Here is a 21,010-nt window from a genome sequence, read left to right as displayed (position 1 = left end):
CACTTGCCATTATATATACTTTCCACATCTTGTAATTATCATTGTTGTTACATAATACCTTAATGAGTTATGATATGCCATAATATCCCTAACTGCCCTGCTGTCACGAACATCTCTGTTGAAAAAGCCTTTTTTTCTCCTGTTAATTATTTCCTTAAAATGAATCCTCAGGAGTGGGGTGGCTGGGTTAAAGCAAATGAACGTTTTTATGGTTCTTGACTTTTATTGCCAAATTGCTTTCCAAAGGGGCTGTATCAATTTACAAGGACAAGGCAGTCCATTTTTTTCAGGGTCTGTTTTTAAAGCTACTTAAAAGAAATAAAATTCTATATGGAGCCAGAGGTCCAGAGAATGTATAAATCATGATCATCAGCCAAAATTCTTTGGAGAACAAGCCAGCCCTGGGAGCCAAATCCTGGATGGTCTGAGAACTCAAAATACTGATGGCCATCATAACACGGCAAAGAGGGAATGATTTTAGGGGGCTCATGTGCAACTTTCGAACTCTAAGGAAAAATTAATTGATCAGTTAAGTTACTTTATTGAGGTATTCGGTGTTATTGGCTCTTCATAATGAACAAACATAACCTTCTGTTTCTGCTTCTTTCCCCCAGCTTTACTGAGACGTAATTGACAAATAAAATTGTAATATATTAAAAGTATGCTCATGATGATATAGTATACATGTACATGGTGAAATTGTCCTTACAATCAAGTTAACACATTCATCACCTCACACATTTACCTTTTTTACATGCATATGTGAGAACATTAAGTTCTACTCTCTTAGTAAATTTCGATTATACAGTACAGTATTACCTACTGCAGTATAGACACCATGTTACACACTAGACCACTCCCCCCACCAGAACTTGTTCATCTTATAACTGAAAATCTGAACTCTTTTACCAATCTCTTCCTATTCGCCTCACCCCCAACCCCTGCAACCATCATTCTACTGTTTGTCTCTTTTCAAAAATTCTGTATTTACTGTTTTTGGCTGTGCCGTGTCTCTGCTGTGGCACGAGGGCTGTCTAGTTGTGGCACGTGGGCTTAACTGCTACATGGCAGGTGGATTCTAGTTCCTCATCAGGGACTGAATCTGCATATCTTGCACTGGAAGGCAGCTTCTTACCCACTGGACCACCAGGGAAATCCCTCTATTCTCTTCCTCCGAATTGAACTTTTTTTCAGATTCCACTACTTGTGACACCACTGCAGGATCAGTGGTGTGTCTGGTTTGCTTCACTTAGCATAATGCCCTCCAAGCCCATCCATGTTGCTGCAAGCTGCAGGATTTCCTTCTTGTTTTAAAGGCCGAATAATATTCCATTATAAACAAATACCACAGATTCTTTACCCATTCATCTGTTGACAAACACTTAGGCTATTTCCATGCTTTGGTTACCGTGAATAATGCTGTTACCCACATGGTAGGCGATGCAGGTATCGCTCCCAGACAATGATTTTCTTTTCTTTGGGTATATATCCAGAGGTGGGATTGCTGGATCATATCTATTTCTGCTTTTGACTTTCAAGTACAGCCCAAACTGACTTTATTAACAACAACAATACTTAAGAGCAGTAGAAGCTACAATTTATTGTGTTATTGTACATCAGGCACCGCATCACATACTTTGAAAACATCACTTCACTTCTAAAAATAACCTCATAGGTGCTGGCACAATCAGCATTGTATAGATAAGGAAACCCTGCTGGACCATAAGCCTCCTGAGGGCAGGGATATTTGTTTTGCTCAATGATATAGCCCAAGGGTTTAGAAGAGCACATAGTAGGTGCTCAATAAACATTGTTGACCGAATGAGGCTCCAAAAGCATAAGTAGCTTCTCTAGGGTCATGGGTAGCACAGCTGAGATTCAAATTTAGCATCCCTGGGAGACACCAAGCCCTGTCTCCTGACCCCTCAGCTATGCTGCTTCTCACCAGGAAAAGAGACACATTAGTTCTGGCCACTCACCTGACTCCAGCTCCCTGCAAACCACTCCACCTTGCCCGTGCAAGGCCCGTTGTCGCACGGGGTGGCCCCTGCTGGCCGGTTGCTCCCGCAGCCCTCCAGGGGCAGGCTGCTGACGTGGTTGGTCATGCACACCACGGAGCGCGTCCGCACTCCAGCCCCGCACTCCGCTGAGCACTGTGAGACAGGGCGGGCACATTAGAGAGGAGGCCTCCCCACAGGTTCCGAAGTCACTTTCAGAGGAGGCGAAGGAGGTCAGAACCCCCCGCTCCCCTACCAACTCTTCCCCTTGGAAACCACTGGCCCTTGTCATTCAGTTTCCTCCATTATGGGACATCAGTATGGCACCCAGTCCAGGCTTCCCGGGACAGTCTTCATTCCAAATGTGCTGTCCATGGTGGCGACTAATGCAGTTACGCTTGTCAGACTACCTGTTCTACCTGTTTTGGCTTTCAAGTTCAAAAATGCAGTTAGTCCCCTACATATAAAGGAGTTCCTTCCCAAGTGTATGTGTTAGTAGCTAAGTTGTGTCCTTATGGACTATAGCATGCCAGGCTCCTCTGTCCATGGGATTTTCCAGGTAAGAATATTGGAGTGGATTGCTATTTCCTCCTCCAGGGGATCTTCCTGACCCAGGAATCGAACCCATGTCTCCCAAGTCTCCCTCATTGCAGGCAGATTCTTTTACCACTGAGTCACCCAATTTGTTCATAAGTCCAACAAACTTAGCCTAGGTACCCAACTAACACAATCAGCTATATAGCACTGTACTGTAATAGGTTTATAATACTTTTCACACAAATAATACAAAAAAAAAAACCCAAACACATACAAAAGAAAATATTTTAACCTCACAGTACAGGCCCTTGAAAAGTACAAAACAGTCAGTGCCAGCTACATCGCCGCTGCTTTCATGCTCGCTTCTGGACATCCTGGGCTTGAAATAGAGATCCTGTACTGCATGTAGCACCGTACAGTAACGACACAAAAGCAGGACCACTCGTGGAGCGTGCACACACATGACAACGTGTGACAGACCCGTGAGCTAACTTAGTGGCTGAACATGTGCGTGCACGCTTGCGTCTTTGAAAGTTCGAAACTTGAAGGTTCCTATGCAGAGGACGCGCTGTATGGTCAGCAGCAGCAGCAGGAGAGCACGCAAACTTGGGCACATGCCTGCCTGCTAGTAGCCGAGCCTGGCCTGGCCTGGCCTGGGAAAGGAGGGTTGAAGTCTCTCACAAGACACTGCTGCCTGATGCTAAGGCAGGTGGCTCCATTCCTCAAAGGCTAGAGGAGAGCTGGGAGGCAGACCGAAATAAAGCGAGAGCTTGGTCGGGGAACCAGGCACATCAGTGTGTATCCCAGCCCTATTATCTGCGTGGCTGGGGCTTCCCTGGTGCCTCAGATGGTACAGAATCCACCTGCAATGCAGGAGACCTGAGTCTGATTCCTGGGTCGGGAAGATCCCCTGGAGAAGGGAATGGCAACCCACTCCAAGTAGTCTTGCCTGGAGAATGCCATGGACAGACGAGCCTGGCAGGCTACAGTCCATGGGGTCGCAAAGAGCTGGACATGAGTGAGTGACTAAGTGCACACACATGTCTGTGGGTCTGGGGGCCCATGACCCAGTCCCTTATATCTTTTCCATCATTACCTGGATGGCTGGACACACTCCTGGCAGGAGGACTCTGGTTCTGCACTGTAACCAGGTTTCCAGGTGGTTGTACATTACAGGGTGGAAGCACCCTGAGGGATTCTTCTAAGGGAAATGGTGCAGACTTGCCTAATTGATAGGGAGGAACTAAGAGGCAGCCACTCATACCTCTATCCCGGTTAAACTTCCACAGTCTTCTGAAAAATTCAGAAACCCAGACACTGCTCATTTGATAAGCAGTTCAGCTGCCTTGGTTAGAATACTCCTATTGCCCGTCAATCAACAGCTTCCAGAAGAGTAGGCAGGCAAAACCATCATCTCCTCCCCCTCCCTCTCCTACCCATAGGCATATCTTTTAATTGCACTTAGTATTTTTTCCTAAACTTTTTTTTTATTGTGGTAAAATACACATAACATAAACTTTACCATTTCAATAATTTTTAAGAGTACAAGTCAGAGGCATTAAGTACATTCACAATGTTGTGCAACCATTGCTGCCACCCCTCTCTCTTCTAGGGCTTCCCTGTGGCTCAGCTGGCAAAGAATCTGCCTGCAATGCGGGAGACCTGGGTTCAATCCCTGGGCTGGGAAGATCCCCTGGAGAAGGGAACGGCTACCCACTCCAGTAATCTGGCCTGGAGAGTTCCAGGGACTGTATAGTCCATGGGGTCACAAAGAGTTGGACACGACTGAACGACTTTTATTTCACTTTCTCTCTTCTAACATAAATCTTATTTTTGTCTTTGATAGATGAACTCATAATGTTTTCCCTTGTACACAGGTAACTGGTGGGATAATGATGAACTATATACACCTTTTAGCTCATCCTTGACACCTGACACCAGGGACCCCCAAGGTGGCCTGGCTACCGGGAAGAGGAAAGTTGGGGACGATTCTGAGTTTGTAAGAAGCAGGGCAGGGGCTTGTCATTTGCTATGCCAGACATTCCCAAGATGTAGGAAAGGTATGATGCATTTATGCACTTTATTTAGAACTTCATTATTTAATATTCATGTGATGTGCTAAGGAGAATTAAATGAGTTCTTTCACACCCATGTCTTGATCTCCGAGGCCCTTAGTCTTCATAGGAGCATAGGAAGCCTATGATAGTTCATCTCTAGGCCTCTCCCCAAAAGTCAGAAATCACCCTTGGGATTTTGAACTAGAGATCCATGTCTGGGAGGCTTGGGGCACCTCCTGGGGCACGCTGCTGCCCATCAGCCCCGCCTGCCCGCCATCCTCTTGCTCACCCGCTCGCTCCACTCGGTCAGGAACCAGCTTTTGGCGCAGGGTCCCATGTCGCAGTTCTCAATGTCATTGGGCCGGAGCTTCATGTTGCATTCCTCGTCGTCGACCACGTCCCCGATGTTGCTCACACACTTCACGTCCCGGGTCCTCTGTCCCACTCCACAAGGCACCGAACACTAAAACACAGCAAGTGCACATCAGCGCAGTGGGCAGTGCTGTGTCCAAGGGCCCCCTCCCGTCAGGGGACCCTCGTCCTCCTAACCCGCCACCTGAGCAGAGGGCAGGGTAAGGCGTGACTCCTGGGTTGCTGTGCACCCAGCCATGCGATGCTGCCTGGGGAGGATCCCCGGCTTCCTTTGATCTTTTGGGCCTCAGTTCTGTCACCTGTGAAATGGGAGAGCAGGACGGCAAGGAGGAGTTGACTCTAGTAGTCACTGGTCTTCACTCCACCATGACACAGGGGAGAGGAAACCTGTGTGCACACGGCTTCCATGGGTCACCCTGATGGAAAGCCGGCCCTTAAGTCTATCTGGCAACCAGCACTTCCTATGCTCTGCAGAAAAATTCTTCCAGAAAACTGCAGGAAGAGTCCTCCTGGAGAGCCTACATCAGGTCTGGGAGGGGGCAGGTGGGAGGGCGGCCGCAGGCCTTGCAGGGGGCGCCCCAGAGCAGGCGGCCCCACCCGCGTACCGAGGTCCAGTCGGTCCGGATCTGCCACTCGCTACAGATCTTGAGCTGGCAGGTGCTGGTGGTCTCGGGCTTCTCCAGGTGCTGGCAGCGGTAGGGCTGCACCGTCAGGCTGCGGTTGGCGTACACCTGGCGACACAGGACCTGGCGGTGCTGCATGCCCAGGCCGCAGGTCTTGCTGCACTCGGACCACTCCCCGATGTCCCAGCTGGTGCAGGAAGGAGAGAGCGAGAAGGACCATAACTTCCGTCACCAGGAAGAGAGCATCTCACAGGAAGCTGGCCGAGCCAACGGACCAGAAGCATCAGAATCGTTGGTTATGGGTGACCCCCAGCCTAAAGCAGCACCTGGCAGCCTGCCTCCACCCACAGGCCTCCGTAAAGGATGGGACTCTGTTCCATTCCCTATTCATCAGTGATTAGGACCCATATTCCGTAAAATTACAGAAAACCGAGAAGGGACAAGTGATTTTTTTTTTAAATCTAGTCACCAAAATGACTCCAAAGGTGAGTTTTACCACGCTGTAGTACATTAACCCACTTTGAGACTAACTTAGAAATCTTATTCCAACCTTCGTTATTCTTCATTAACTATTTGCACATCAGCGTCACATATTCTCCTCCGTCATCCTGTCTTGTCACTTTCTTAAATAAGACATTAGCACATGTCCATTGTGTCTTTGGGTAAGAACTATGTTCTTATTAGTTTGAGAATTATGTTTTAGCTCCGTTTCAGGGCTTTTCCCCCTTGTTCTTCTAAATTGTTTGTTTGTTTTTTGGATGCGGACCATTTTTAAAGTCTTTATTGAAAGTATTACAATAAGAAATTTTTGAAATATTTAAGAAATATTCATCTTTTTAATTTTTGGCTGTACTGGTTCTTTGTTGCTGCGCACTGACTATCTCTAGTAGTTGGGAGCAGGGGGTTACTTTCTAGTCACAGCGCACAGCCTTCTCATTGCGGTGGCTTCTCTTGGTGTGATTCCTGGGCTCTAGGGCTCAGGCTTAGCAGTTGTGGTACACGGGCTTAGCTTCCTTGTGGCACGTGGGATCTTCCCAGACCAGGGGTCGAACCTGTGTCTCCTGTCTTGTAAGTCAGACTCTCAACCACTGGACAAACAGGGAAGCCCCAAATTTATTACAATATTGCCTCCGGTTTATGTTTTGGTTTTCTGGCCATGAGGCATGTGGGATCTTAGCTGCCCATCCAAGATTGAACTCACACCTTCTGCAACGGAAAGTGAAGTCTTCACTGCTGCACTGCCAGGGAAGTTCCCTGCCTTGTTCTTCTAAAAGTGTCCCATTTATTAGTCAATAACTAACCCAATACCTCTCCTGAGACACTCCCCAGGCAGATATATTTGTGAGTTTGATAACTGTGTCTCTGTACACAGCTCACCTGAGCACTGACCACATTGTATTGTAACTCTTTGTTTTCCTCTTTGTTTCCCTTACCAGCTAAAACCTAGTTGCTCCAATTCACCAAAGGCTTCCTGGGAGTGTGCTCCTGTGGAAGCACATTCCAACACGAGCTCCTGTGTTAGTCCTGAAAGACAGGTATGCTTACGAAACAGATTGCATTTTATGCACAGATCAAGTTTCCTTTTAAATCAGATGTAGGCTGATTTAAAAATCAGATTATATTTACTACTAGGGTCCTATGCAAAAGCAACCTGAGCCAGAAACACACGACCGAAACAGAGAGGTCCTCTTACAAGGCTGGGCAAGGGAAGATGTTGCAGGGCTCCTCCTCGGGGGTCGGCTTCATGGCCAAGTCACAGTAGCTCTCAGGAACCTCTTCGTGAGTGTTTCTGTGCACACAGCGAAAAATAGGGTACTGTGATCCTGCAAGGACAAGAAGGAGTGTTTGAACACTGGGCTTTGGATGCAGACATGCAGAGATCCTGGTGCTGATGAAGAGAAGCCTCAGAAACAGAACTGTTCACACACACACACTCCTCCACCCTGAGCTGTCAACACTCCCTGCACAAGGGCTTTCCCAGGCACTGTAGGGGGCAAAAAGAGCAGTAGGAATACTTCCTGTCATCAAAGGTCTTATGACCTATTTGGGGACATGGTTTGAACATGCTCAATGGCAGATAAAAACACGTTTCCTAAGAGTTCAAGACAACAAGAGAGATTGCTAGGTAGGGGAGTGATTATAAAATGAACACAAATAATAATGTCTTGAAGGTTTTCTGGAGACATGAAAGAGAACAGGCCTTGAGGAATCTAGCGGCATCGTTGAGAGAGGGTTGATTTTGGGTAGCTGTGCACACGTGTATCTTGGAGGGAGGAGGCTGTTCAGGTTGTTGACCTAGAACAAAAGTGCATGGCAAACTGGCCTGTGAGTGTCAAGTATGTTGAAGAGACAGTCAGGCTGGGGCAGAGAAATAAGATTCGAGAGAGGCTAGATAAGCAGCTGGCTTTGGCTTTGCAATCATTTTTACACATTCCCCTAGTAAAGTACTGATCTGATGGTATTTTAGTTATTTGAGTATATGTCTGCCTCTTATGAGATGGTGAGCTTCTTGGGGACAGGACTAGTTCTTGCTCAATCCTGTAACCCCAGTACAGCAGGGTAGTGAAGTGAAGTGAAGTGAAAGTAGCTCAGTCGTGTCCGACTCTTTTCGACCCCATGGACTATACAGTCCATGGAATTCTCTAGGCCAGAATACTGGAATGGGTAGCTGTTCTCTTCTCCAGGGGATCTTCCCAACCCAGGGATCAAACTCAGATCTCCTGCACTGCAGGTGCATTCTTTACCAGCTGAGCCACAAGGGAAGCCCAAGTTTGTAAGTGCTCATAAAAGTTCGTTGAGCAAGCATTTTTCAGAGGTCTAAAATTTGTTTTTATTTCTTTCCTAAAAAACTACTAATGGCCTCAGGTTGTTTTAAATGCACAGCTGAGTATTTCGTACTTAACAAAGCATAATCTATTTTGGAGAAAAAGTCAGAATTTGTTCAGTGAACTTTCTAGCTCTCAACTGGGGAAAAAAAATGTGGATTCACTTCTGCCTACCTCTCTCTGCTACCCCCTGGTGGCACCACTGAAGTACTACTAATGAGTGTTTAAAACTGACTGAAAGTGCAACTTCAGTGTCTGAGGAATAAGACGCCTTTTTTTTGTTTTTAATAAATAATTGTCTTCCCACCCCACCCTGCCAAATCCCAGTCTAGGCCAGTACCTGAATCCTGCTAGGCAGAACACTATCATTTATCCTACAGCTTTGTCTCAGTTCTGTTGCTAATTGGCCAGGCATTTAGAGTTTCTGAATTTCAACTTGCTATAATTTTAATTGTAACTAGAGGGATAATTTTGAATGTAAGTGTCTCTAAATACTTCATCAGCCACAAAGAGTTTCAAAGCTCCTTTAGGCTGGTCTTGGGTGACACACTGAGCCAGAAGCTAGTTCTTGTAAGAAATCTGACAGTTTGTAGGACAGTTTTGAATCAGAACAATCATTTGTTTAAACTACTCTTGCTGTAAAAATTTACAATGCAGCTACAACTTGACACCATTATTTAAAAATAATCTGCCAATTAAGTATCGTTATTAGCTAAGTAAAAAGCAGTGCTGGCTATAAAATTAACGGGAATCAAAAGCTTTTGTGGAATTAAATTTTGTCCAGTGACAAATCTGCTTCCATTAAGAGATTTTTAAATGAAATTCAACAAACATTAAGCACACTGTGCTGAGTTATAAAGATGAATAAGATTCAGTTCACAGCTTGCGGGATACCCACTGGGACTCAGCCATTAAGCGATTAAGTAAAAATCTTATTATTTAGCCCATCCCTTTCCCTCTGGACCATGTGGGTTAAACTTTTCTACTTAGAAGTTTGTGGACTGGAAAGGAAAAGTAAGTACCCCAACTGCTTGGCATTAATGAGGGGAGAATTGAATGTCCCTAGCTAAAAGGATACAGGTTACCCTAGGAATACTCTGTGACTTGGAAATATGGATCCTGCTTGGGGTTGTGTGCACATGGCCACTGCCTGCCTCCCTCCACCTTCTTACTGCCTATACAGTATATTTGTTCATTGTCAAGTTCCAGAGTTTAGCCAAGGAAATAAATTCAGAGGCACACTTTCTCTGACGGTGAGAAAACACTAGCTCTATAATTCTTGACCCAATGACCAAAATGATTTCTTTCTTTAGGTCAGTTTATATTTCTGCAAAATGGCACCTCTTCATTGCCCAAGAACGCCACATAATTAGCCTTCTAAGTGCTAGCCAGCAAGAATGGGGTGGGGAGGTCAGGTGCTGGCTGGACTTCAGGCAGCAGGAAAAATCTGGCATCAGTTGATTGGGCTGGACGTTGAGCATGTTAATCAAAATGGAAGTACACTCCATTGGAGCGGGGAGCATACCACAGGTAAAATGAGGCAAGTCAGTGAAGGCAAGGGCCAGTGCAGAGGTCAGCGAGGCACTGTGAAGAGAGAGGCAAAATAAGGAGAAAGAAAACAGTAAACAACTCTAGTCTTTAAACTCAGGGATCAGCTGAGCCAAGCCAAGAATTTGACCAGACAGACAGAGGTCTGGGCAATGACTGAGCAGAGTATGGGTCACTCTTGTCCACTGGTGACAGAGTTCTTCCCTGTGACGATGCTATCATGGTGCTGAAGTTTTAACCTGAGAGGCACGTGTAGTCTGATGAGCGCTGCCAGGAAGGACTGGAGAAGAGTTTTAGAGAGGGTTTTTGTGGGGACACAATGAGATTACAAAGCAAGTGAACTTGGGTTTTTGCAGAAAAGAGATGGACAGCCCTGGCAGGCTCAGAATTTCTGGGTTACGGCATACTTAGCACTACACTGAGGACCATGAGATGAGCTAAATTTTTGTGCACCTGCCCTGCCTTCCTGCGCTGCACGTCTGAGACCATCGCTGGCTGGGAGCAAATCTTAGAGGGAGCAAAGGGGTCTCTCCATCGTGCCTGGGACAGAATAGACAGGCACCATTGGATGACCACCTGGACGAGTAAGTAGAATCCGTCCAGTGAACGCAAGGCTGGTGAGCAGCATGCAGGGTGGCGAAGGGCACAGGCTCTGTCCTTGTCCCACAAGACAATGCCTTATGGTCTCCAGCAGGCCTACATCTCACCGTACTGGAAAGGCTGGGCCAGGCTACATTTAAAGGCTGAGATGGAAGAGACTCTTCTACAGCTGCCATCCTCGACATCAAATCACACAACGGCAATTTTTATCCTGTTTATAAGTGCCTTGATTTCATCTAGTTCCAAGTATATTTGGTTCCTTTAACTGGCATCATGTACTTATGTTAGTTGTTCAGTTGTGTCTGACTTTGCAACCCCATGGACTATAGCCCGCTAGGCTCCTCTGTCCATGGAATTCTCCAGGCAACAATACTGCAGTGTGTTGCCAGTCCCTTCTCCAGGGATTGAACTCCCGTCTTCTACATTTCAGGTGGATTCTTTACTGTCTGAGCTACCAGGGAAGCCCTTTAACGGGCATCGTGTGCTTAGTCGCTCAGTTGTGTCCGACTCTTTGCGACCCCATGTACTATAGCCTGCTAGGCTCCTCCATCCATGGGATTCTCCAGGCAAGAATACTGGAGTGGGTTGCCATGCTCTCCTCCAGGAGACCTTCCCAACCCAGGGAAGGATCTTCCTGACCAAGGGATTGAACCCCTGTCTCGTGCATTGCAGGCGGATTCTTTACCATATGAGTCACCAGGGAAGCCCATGAATACTGGAGTGGGTAGCCTATCCCTCCTCCAGGGGATCTTCTTGACCCAGGAATCGAACCAGGGTCTCATGCATTGCAGGCAGATTCTTTACCAGCTGAGCTACCAGGGAAGGCCAACGGGCATCATGCCACTACCTAAATGGTAGAATATTTAGGGACTAATACATGCCGATGTTGAGTTTCTGTGTCAAGTACATTTCTCGCTGCTCACTACACCAAACTGACGCTGTGACAGATCCTCACTAAACTCTTTTTGGCCTTAATGTATAATTATCTTTTGCTTTCTGCCTCCGTCAAGACACATTTAACAGGCATTTACTCTCCCTCATAAGGCTTATAAGAGAAGTTGGTACAATGACTCTCCAGTTTATGTTCTCTGTGCAGGTATTAAGTATAAGCACAATAAAGCCTACATAAGTGAGCACTCCAGTTCTGAAAGCATCATGGAACTAGCAAAGGTTCCAGACAGAAAGGGCTCCAGACCCCAAGAGGAACCAAAAACTTAGATTTGATTCTCCAAAGCCACTAAGTCAGTGCTCCTATGAAAAAGGTAAAAGCTTTAGAGGTGGTTGTGAAAGATTTTTCCACGTGTTGATTATGCCAAGGTTCCCAAATTTTGTGCTCTCAGATACAAGTCTCTTTAAGAAAAGGAAAAAGAAAATCCCCAAAACAATATGCTGGGAGCTTCACAGTTTCCCAGTTACAGAAACTTTCTGAGATACAGCCTTTGTTTCTATGATAACCTCCCCTCAAAGAACAGCTGTTTTGGGATCACAAATAGCACTTCACTACAAGCAGGAAGCTCTCACCATATATATGAAGGAAGTCATGACTAAAGATTATACATACTCTTAAAATGAAGATCTAAGGCACCTGGAACAGAGAAGCAGCATCAATTTCCAACCCAGGTGCAGAACATTAGATCAGGGGTTTCTGGACATCGTACCCCACATCTGTCTTAACTTTGGAGTGTTCAAGGACTCAGGGTTGTGAGCCCATGTCACAGTCCAGACTGATAATGATATTGACTCTTTTACACACAGACAGGCTTGGCTTCAAGCCTATCACAGCCTTGTTTTACTTATTTACATTAATTTGTATTGGAAAAGACTCTGATGCTGCGAGGGATTAGGGGCAGGAGGAGAAGGGGATGACAGAGGATGAGATCGCTGGATGGCATCACTGACTTGATGGACGTGAATCTGACTGAACTCTGGGAGTTGGTGATGGACAGGGAGGCCTGGCGTGTTGCGATTCATGGGGTCGCAAAGAGTCGGACACGACTGAGCAACTGAACTAACTAACTAATTTGTATTGGAGCGTTAAGAGTTCCTTGGACTGCAAGGAGATGAAACCAGTAAATCCTAAAGGAAATCAATCTTGAATATTCATTGGAAGGACTGATGCTGAAACTCCAATACTTTGGTCACCTGATGCAAAAAACTGACTCATTGGAAAAGACCCTGATGCTGGGAAAGATTGAGGGCAGGAGGAGAAGGGGACAACAGAGAATGAGATGGTTGGATGGCATCACGGACTCAACGGACATGAGTTTCAGCAAACTCTGGGAGATGGTGAAGGACAAGGAAGCCTGGCATGCTGCGGTTCATGGGGTCTCAAAGAGTTGGATACGACTGAGTGACCGAACAACAAAGAGTTGCTTTAAATGCCGTGTTAGTTTCTACTCCGCAGCAAAATGAATCAGCTCTATGTATACACATATCCCCTCTTTTTTGGATTTCCTTCCCACTGAGGTGGACATTTAGGTCACCACAGGGCACTGAGTAGAATTCTCTGTGCTATAGAGTAGGTTCCCATTAGTTATCTATTTCATACTTGGCAGTGCAAATGTGTCAGCCTCAGTCTCCCAGTTCTTCCCCTTCTTCCCCTCTGGTGCCCATACATCTGTTCTCTTGTGTCTGTGCCTCTATTTCTACTTTGCAAATAAGATCATCTACACCATCTTTCTAGATTCTGCAGATATGTGTTAGTATACATTTGTCTTTCTCTTTCTGACTTACTTCACTTCGTACAACAGTTTCTAGGTCCACTCATGGCACAAAAACAGAACTATATAGATCAATGGGACAGGGTAGAAAGCCCAGAGAAAAACCCATACACGTACGGTCATCTAATCTATGATAAAGGAGGCGAGACTATGCAATGGAAAAGACGGCCTCTTCAAGAAGAGGTGCTGGGGAAACTGGACAGCTGTGTGTAAAAGAATGAAATTAGAACATTCTCTAACACCATATGCAAAAATAAACTCAAAATGGATTAAAGGCCTAAATAAGGCCAGACACTATAAAACCCTTAGAGGAAAACACAGGCAGAACACTCTTCGACATAAGTCGCAGCAGGATCTTTTTTGACCCACCTCCTAGAGTAATGAAAATAAAAACAAAAATTAGTAAATGGGATCTAACTAAACTGAAAAGATTTTGCACAGTAAAAGAAGCCATAAATAAGAAGAAAAGACAGCCCTAAAAGTGGGAGAAAATATTTGCAAACAAAGCAACTGACAAAGGATTAATCTCCAAAATATACAAATGGTTCATGTGACTCAATATCAAAAAACAAACAAGCTGACCAAAAAACGGGTGGAAGCCCTAAATAGGCATTTCTCCAAAGAAGACACAGAGGTGGCCAACCAATGAAAACATGCTCATATATCACTAATTATTAGAGAAATGCAAGTCAAAGCTACAATGAGGTATCACCTCACACCCAATTTAAATTTCACCAAAACTCCACCCTTCATCCCAAATCCTATTACTGGATCTTTTCTTTCCATTGGAGAAATGCTGTAAACTCCCTCTGGTGTGTAGTCCTCCTCGCTGCATAAACTGACTTTGCTGGGCTGCAGTCTTGTTCCTGGTGGTCTTAGTTGATGGGGATTAAGATAATGGGATAAATACAAGATCAAGAAATTACTGAAGAGGAGGAAGGGAGTTGTGAATGTTGGTGAGTATAGGAGCTAGCTAACTAAGCTTGGAAGCTCCAAAAGCACTTTTTTCTTCTGAAACCCTTAGATCTGAGAATGACTTTCCAATGACATTTGTATAAGTGTTCCATGACGACCTTGCCTTGTGCGTCAACTTGTAAATCTTGAACTAGGTGAGTGTATTTTCTGATTATTAATGAATGTCCTGTGCAGGAAAGGGTTAACTCAGCAGGCTTGGGTTGCTCAGACCCTGCACATTCCAAGGAAAGACCTGTGTCCGGGACTGGCCCTTGACTGAGGCTGGAGATAATTAACCTCAGAGCTCCTGGAATACTCTGCTGATGAGTTATTCTATGCGGGACATCTTGGATTGCTCTGTATCCTTTTGACAATCAAGTCTATGCAACAATGTGATTTATATGAATGCCCGTTTTTGCATGCCTTAAGTCATAGTTTGACCTCTGGAGTGCTAGAGGCTGAATAGCTAATGTGGGAGATGCATGTCTGCATGATTGAACCCCAATAAATCCCTTGGAAATCAAAGCTGGAGTGAGCTTCTCTGGTTGGCAATACTAGGCTTATCTATAACATTGCTGGCTTAATCAAATGTAGCCCTGTGTCACTCTACTGGGCCCTAGGGGACACCTGGAGGCTGGCACTTGGCTTGGTGTCTCCTGGACTTTGTCATATGTGGTTTTCCTTTGGATGATGCTAATTTGTAGCCTTTCACTGTAATAAATCATAACCACGAGCACAGCAGCTTTTCTGAGTTTTCCAGGTCCTTCCAGTGAATCATCAGGTCTTGGGGACCCCCTAACACAGAATCCACAGCGAGCCATCCTGCAATCAGGCTCAAGAAGAGAAGGGCTTGCCGCATGCCTGGGGCCCACCTGTATGTTCCCCACTCCCGCCTGGGGGTCTGCAGAGGCCTTCCTAGCCCTCACATGCGCTTACCTTTCCCGCAGGTTGTCGAGCACTCCGTGGTCCCCAGCTGCTTCCAGTTGTGATCCCGGCTCTGCCGAGGGGGTTGCGGAGCTGGTGGCACCACACTGTCCGGCCGGTGGAGAGAGAATCTGTCTGGCTGCCTGACCGGGAAGGTCTGTGTTGATTCCAACGTGAACATTTCAGGTGTCCCGCTGCGCACATCTGCCTTCTCCTGGTCCCCCTCTTTCTCTTTTCCCTCCTGCTGGCTCCTCCCTTCTGGTACCAGCTGGCCATTGACGGGCTCCCCTAGGAGAGGCGAGAGCACACACCACAGAAGATGGGTTTGTATGGTGAGTTGTCAAGAGGAAATGATCCAGCATTAGAAATCAGGTAGCGTGAGATCATTTCTAACTCAAAGCACATGTGTCTAAAATAAGTAGATGTTAATTTCCCTAATATTAAAATGTTATTAAAAATGAATGAGGAAAAGATGAACATCACAGAAGGGAAAGTGAGCAAGGACCCAGGAGAGGCAATTTCTTTTCTTTTCATGCAAAAAGAACTGCTGCCACTACTGCTAAGTCGCTTCAGTCCTTCAGTCGTGTCCAACTCTGTGCGACCCCATAGATGGCAGCCCACCAGGCTCCCATCCCTGGGATTCTCCAGGCAAGAATACTGGAGTGGATTGCCATTTCCTACTCCAAAGCATGAAAGTGAAAAGTGAAAGTGAAGTCGTTCAGTCATGTCCAACTCTTAGCAACCCCATGGATTGCAGCCCATCAGGCTCCTCTGTCTATGGGATTTTCCAGGCAAGAGTACTGGAGTGAACTACACACAACCAAAAGTCATACAACAGTGCTCAGCTTCATTTCTAATTAAAGAACTACACGAGAAAGCAACAACAGCAATTCTATTTATCTAACAATAAAGGTGAGAAACTCTGGAAACCTTTAAATCCCTAAACCCCTCATTGCAGGTGCTGTAAAATGCACTTTCTCACACTGGGTGAGCCTGCAAATAGATGCAAAGCTTTGGAGAGCCACTTGGCAAGATATCTCTTGACCTAGCCGGTCAATTTCTAGGACAATTGTCATGCAAATATTCCCATTCTTTTACATAGAGCTGCATGTACAAGTATGGTTACTAATTTGAAACACCAAAACAGTAGAATGAATTTAAATGTCCACCAGTGCGTGCACGTGTGCTAAGTTGCTTCAGTTGTGTCCAACTCTTTGCAATCCTATTGTAGCCCACCTGGCGCCTCTGTCCTTGGGATTCTCCAGGCGAGAATCTGGAGTGAGTTGCCAGGCCATCCTCCAGGGGATCTTCCTGACCCAGTGGTACTAGTTAAAAGAAATTATACTACAGCCATGAATGAAATCCTATGTAATTTTTAAAAAAAGAATGAAGCAAATATACGTCATGACTGACAGGTTGTTTGGTGAAAGAAAAAAGCATGACAGAATTCAGTTTGTATACACATACACAGATGTGGCAGGACACTTTTTGAGAGATTAATTTGTGTTTTGTTCTTTATCTCTGTTTCTCCTCCTCCTCTCCCAGTCCAAATGGCTAAATTCTTGGATTTTCTTGCCTGAGATTTTTGTAGGAGAGAAGGCAAAAGCTACTAGAAGTCAACAGCTCTTCTTTCCCATAGCAAAAACCTGAGCTTCCAGTAAGGATAGCAGGTTCCAGAACAGCTGGCCCAGGGGAAGGAGGAGAAAAAAGTGGAGAGCACTTTCTAAGAGACAGAGAGAGTCAGAGAGAGATGGAGAAGCAGGCGTCTGAGGCCTTGCGTTTCCTGAGCACCACAGACCTGCCAGGCAGGAAACTTTCCTCATATCTACGGTGTGTGGGGGAGCCTCTAGATTGATTAGGACAGAATTTTCTACCAGTTTCAAGGAAGTTTCAAATTCAGGTTAGTTTTATGTTGACTTAAAGAAAAGACTGGCATGTGACGTCCCTGGTATACTTAGATGGTAGACAAAAATTCAAATCGGCTTGAACATGTTTGGACATGCACAAAGAGGGCTGGACAGAGTCCCTCCAAATTGTTAAGAGAGATTGCGTCTGGGAAGCTGGGCAAGGTATGAGGTTGGGAATACTACTTTTTTTTTTTTTTAAATAAATAGACTTAATATATATATGTGTGTGTGTATATATATATACACACATATAGGTATATATGCCCAACTATATACCAATAGTTGCCATGCCCTCCTCCAGGGGATCTTCCCAACCTAGGAAGACATGGGTTCAATCCCTGGGTTGGGAAGAATCCCCATGGACAGAGCAGCCTGGCAGGCTACAGTCAGTCCATGGGGTTGCAAAGAGTTGGACATGACTGAGTACACACGTATTATACACAGATAGAACCCGCCTGCCAATGCAGGAGACGGAGGAGACACGAATTCAGTCCCTGGGTCAGGAAGATCCCTGGAGGAGGGCATGGCAACTCACTCCACCATTCTTGCCTGAAGAATCCCATGGACAGAGGAGCCTGGCAGGCTGCAGTCCATAGTGTTGCAAAGGGTTGGACACGGTGACTAGGCACAGCATGGCAAGCAGTTTTAGGTTTACAGCAAAACTGAGTAGGAAGCGCAAAGAGTTCCCTTCTTTCTCCTGCCCGCCCCCCAGCCTCCCCCGTCAACATCCCACATCAGAGTGGTACACTTGTTAAAACTGATGAAACTACACTCGACATATCCAAAGTCCACGGGTTACATTAGGGTTCACTCTTGGTGTTCTACATTTTGTGGGTTTTGACAAATGTGTGACCTCTGTCAGCCTCTGCAGTATCACACAGAATAGTTTTGCTGCCCAAAAATCCTCTGCCTATTCATCCCTCCCTCCCTTGTAACCCCCGGAAACCACTGATCTGTTTACTGTCTCCACAGTTACAGCTTTTGCAGACAGTCATCCATACGTGCTTGGAACCACACAGTATGCAGACTCTTCAGACTGGCCTCCTTCACTTGGTAACGTGCAGCTAAGGTTCATGCATGTCTTTTCCTGGCTTGATAGCTCATTCCTTTTTAGCACTGGATACTATTCTGTCGTCTGGATGTGTCACAGTCCTTTTATCCAAATTCACTTACTGAAAGATACCTTGGTTGCTTTCAGGTCTTGGCAATTGTGGAGCAGTTGCATTTTACTTTACATGTTTCTATTTTGATTGAATAATGTTCAAGCATTCATTAGTTTAATATCAAATAAGGAGGCAAATTCTAGGGTTACTATAAAATGCAGTTAAAACTTAGAGCTTTCTCTCCTCTTTTATCAGCACTTTCTTATTTAGTTGGCTACTTAGAATACTTCATGGTTTGAAATACTATATGCAAATGAAACTAACAGAATCAAGACCAGTAAATTGGTATAAATAAGACTGTGCAAACGTTATAGGATAAAAACTTTTAAGATCTTTTGTGTGTCTTATATGCCCTGGGCACTGTGCTAGGATGGACACCTAATTCTTTCACTACCTTTCCCCTCCTAAATAAAGCCTTTGAATGCACATTTTTCTCCTTTCTATTCTGTGGATTGTGAATGTGCTCAGAGAAGTTGCTCTCTTGCATGAAGATGCACAGCAAAAAAAGAGGTAGAGTTGAATTCAAGCTCTGGCCTCCTGTCCCTGTTGATATGGAGGATGAAGCCTGCTCCAGCTTGCCTCTCCTCATCAGTGTTTTATGGCTGAGCCCTTCTAGCCTGCTCTGTCCCAGGCAGCTGATCCCAGGACCACATGCTACCCATAAACTGAGACCCATTAGGCTTGCTATCAATCACCATCATCCTATATGATTTCAAATAGTCTATCCAGTTGCCCCTATAAGTCAATATCAGTAATCTCAATATTTTGCCATCTGAACTTGGTTTCTCAGGCTGTATATTACTCCTGGAAATGGCTTAAAAATTCTTTCAGGCTGAGTGTGCTGACTTGGAGTTTGGACAACACACGTACCCCCCATGCCAGGCAAACACCAGGCTGTTGTCCTCAGGAAGCCCAGGTGACTCCTTCTCCATCTGGGTCAGATGACCTGGTTATCCAATCAACAGCCCAGGGAAGGATGGATGGATGGGATCTCATGTCTCTCTAAGCTTCTATTTCCTTACTCTTAAAATGGGGCTAATAATAGTTCCTCTGAGTATACTTGTGAGAATTGATGAGTTAGTCTATATGAAGGGCTCAGCAGTGTCTGGCACCTAGTGAGGACTCAGTCTGTGTGAGCAATTATTATGAATATTTCTGCAGACCTTTCTGTTTGAAAGACAGAAAAGACAGTCTCCATTTGGGTGCCAGGCTCCATCACCATTTGGTGAAGAAGTATCAGCCAGGAGCTGTGACACTTCCAGCAGCAGCCAAGCAGAGCTGCCAGCTCTGTCTCTCAGCAGAGTCCACTGGGAAGAGGTCAGTTGTCAGATGTGAACCATGATGCTTTTCTTATAGGTCAAAGCTGTGTCAGTGGAAGCCGAAGGCGACCAAGAGAAAAGGCATGTGGTAAAGACAACAATGGCCCTCTGAAGGTGTCTGGGTCCTAATCCCTGGAACTGGGATGTGTTTGTTTAATGTGGCAAAAGGGACTTTGCAGATATAATTAATCTATCCCGGGTTTTGAGGTGGAGAGATTTATCTGGCTGAGCTCAGTGTAACCAGAAGGGTCCTTGTAAGAAAGAGGGAGGAGGGTGAGTGTCAGAGAAGGAGATGTGACGGCAGAAGACGGTCAGAGGCAGAGAGAGATCTAAAGGTGTTGCTTGGCTGGCTCTGAAGATGGAAGAAGGGGCCACGATCCAAGGAACGAAAGCGGCCTCTTGAATTTGAAAAAGGCAAGGAAATCAGTTCTTTCTCAGAGCTTGCAGAGGATGCATAGCTCACCAACACCTGGATTTCTGCCCAGCAAAACCCATTTTGGAATTCTGACCTCCAGAACTATAGGATAGTAAATTTGTTATTGTTTTATGCTCCTCAGTTTGAGGCCACTTGTTGCAGCAGCAACAGGAATCTAATACATAAGACAATTCAAGATGTTGAACTGAAAGGCAGGCTGAGAATGTTCACTTTGGGTTTTTTTTTTCAGTTTAAAAAAATGTGATTAATTTTATTTTTGACTGCACTAGGTCTCTGTCGCTGTGCGGGGTCCTCTCCAGCTGCAGCGTGCGGGCTTCTCAACGCGATAGCTTCTCTTGTTGCGGTTCCTGGGCGTCATAGCACAGGCTCAGCAGTTGTGGTGCATGGGCTCCTTTGCTCCGTGACACGTGGGATCTTCCTGGATCAGGGATCAAACTGCAGTGGCAGGTGGATTCTTAGCTACCTACCACCAGGGAAGTTCTGTTCACTTCACGTGTAAATCAAGTGAATGAAACACTCTCAGAGAAAGTTCAGGTGAATGCTGAAGCATCCTCTGATACCAGGGCCCATTGACTCTGAAGTATGTGTCCATGAATTTTCGCTGTGTTAACTAAGAGACAGAGGGCAGATATACAAGAAGAGAGAAAGGGCTTTAAAAGGAAATGATCTGGAATGATTGGCAGCAAAACAAGAAGTCTTACCTGGCCTCCTGTGAAGTGGCACCTGTGGGCTGATGGCGTTGTTCCCCATGATAACGTACTCGTAGTGGACTCCTGGGTTAGGCTGCTGGTGTATCATCTGACAACACAGAGGTCAATGTCACCGCACTGGTACACAAGCACATCCCTTTCCGGCTGACTCTGGGCTCAGTGGTGTAAGTGGCATTAACTATACATAAGTGGATTGATTTATATCTAATAATAACAGTGGGCCAGTGACAGACTAAATGAAAGCTATTTTCAGATGGCTTTTTGGTATTTGCTTTTGAAGAATGAGGAACACAGTCTTTGAGAGATTCGGAAGAAAAC

General features: G+C 45.5%; 1 protein-coding gene across 1 annotated transcript in view; it reads right to left on the bottom strand.

Moving 5' to 3' along the window:
* Positions 1–21,010, bottom strand: part of THSD4 (thrombospondin type 1 domain containing 4) — a 614,837-nt gene that overhangs the window by 8,259 nt on the left and 585,568 nt on the right. Inside the window, exons 8-13 of the mRNA XM_052646870.1 lie at positions 20,684–20,780; positions 15,170–15,445; positions 7,280–7,409; positions 5,569–5,773; positions 4,881–5,054; positions 1,980–2,153 (exon numbers count right to left, since the gene is read on the bottom strand). Of these exons, the coding sequence (XP_052502830.1) occupies positions 1,980–2,153; positions 4,881–5,054; positions 5,569–5,773; positions 7,280–7,409; positions 15,170–15,445; positions 20,684–20,780 (1,056 nt within the window). The remainder of the gene's footprint in view (positions 1–1,979; positions 2,154–4,880; positions 5,055–5,568; positions 5,774–7,279; positions 7,410–15,169; positions 15,446–20,683; positions 20,781–21,010) is intronic.

Source organism: Budorcas taxicolor, chromosome 10 (genome assembly GCF_023091745.1).
Source record: "Budorcas taxicolor isolate Tak-1 chromosome 10, Takin1.1, whole genome shotgun sequence".
Lineage (NCBI taxonomy): Eukaryota > Metazoa > Chordata > Mammalia > Artiodactyla > Bovidae > Budorcas > Budorcas taxicolor.
Note: the sequence above shows the minus strand (reverse complement) of the source record. Positions and strands in the feature narration are given on the sequence as shown.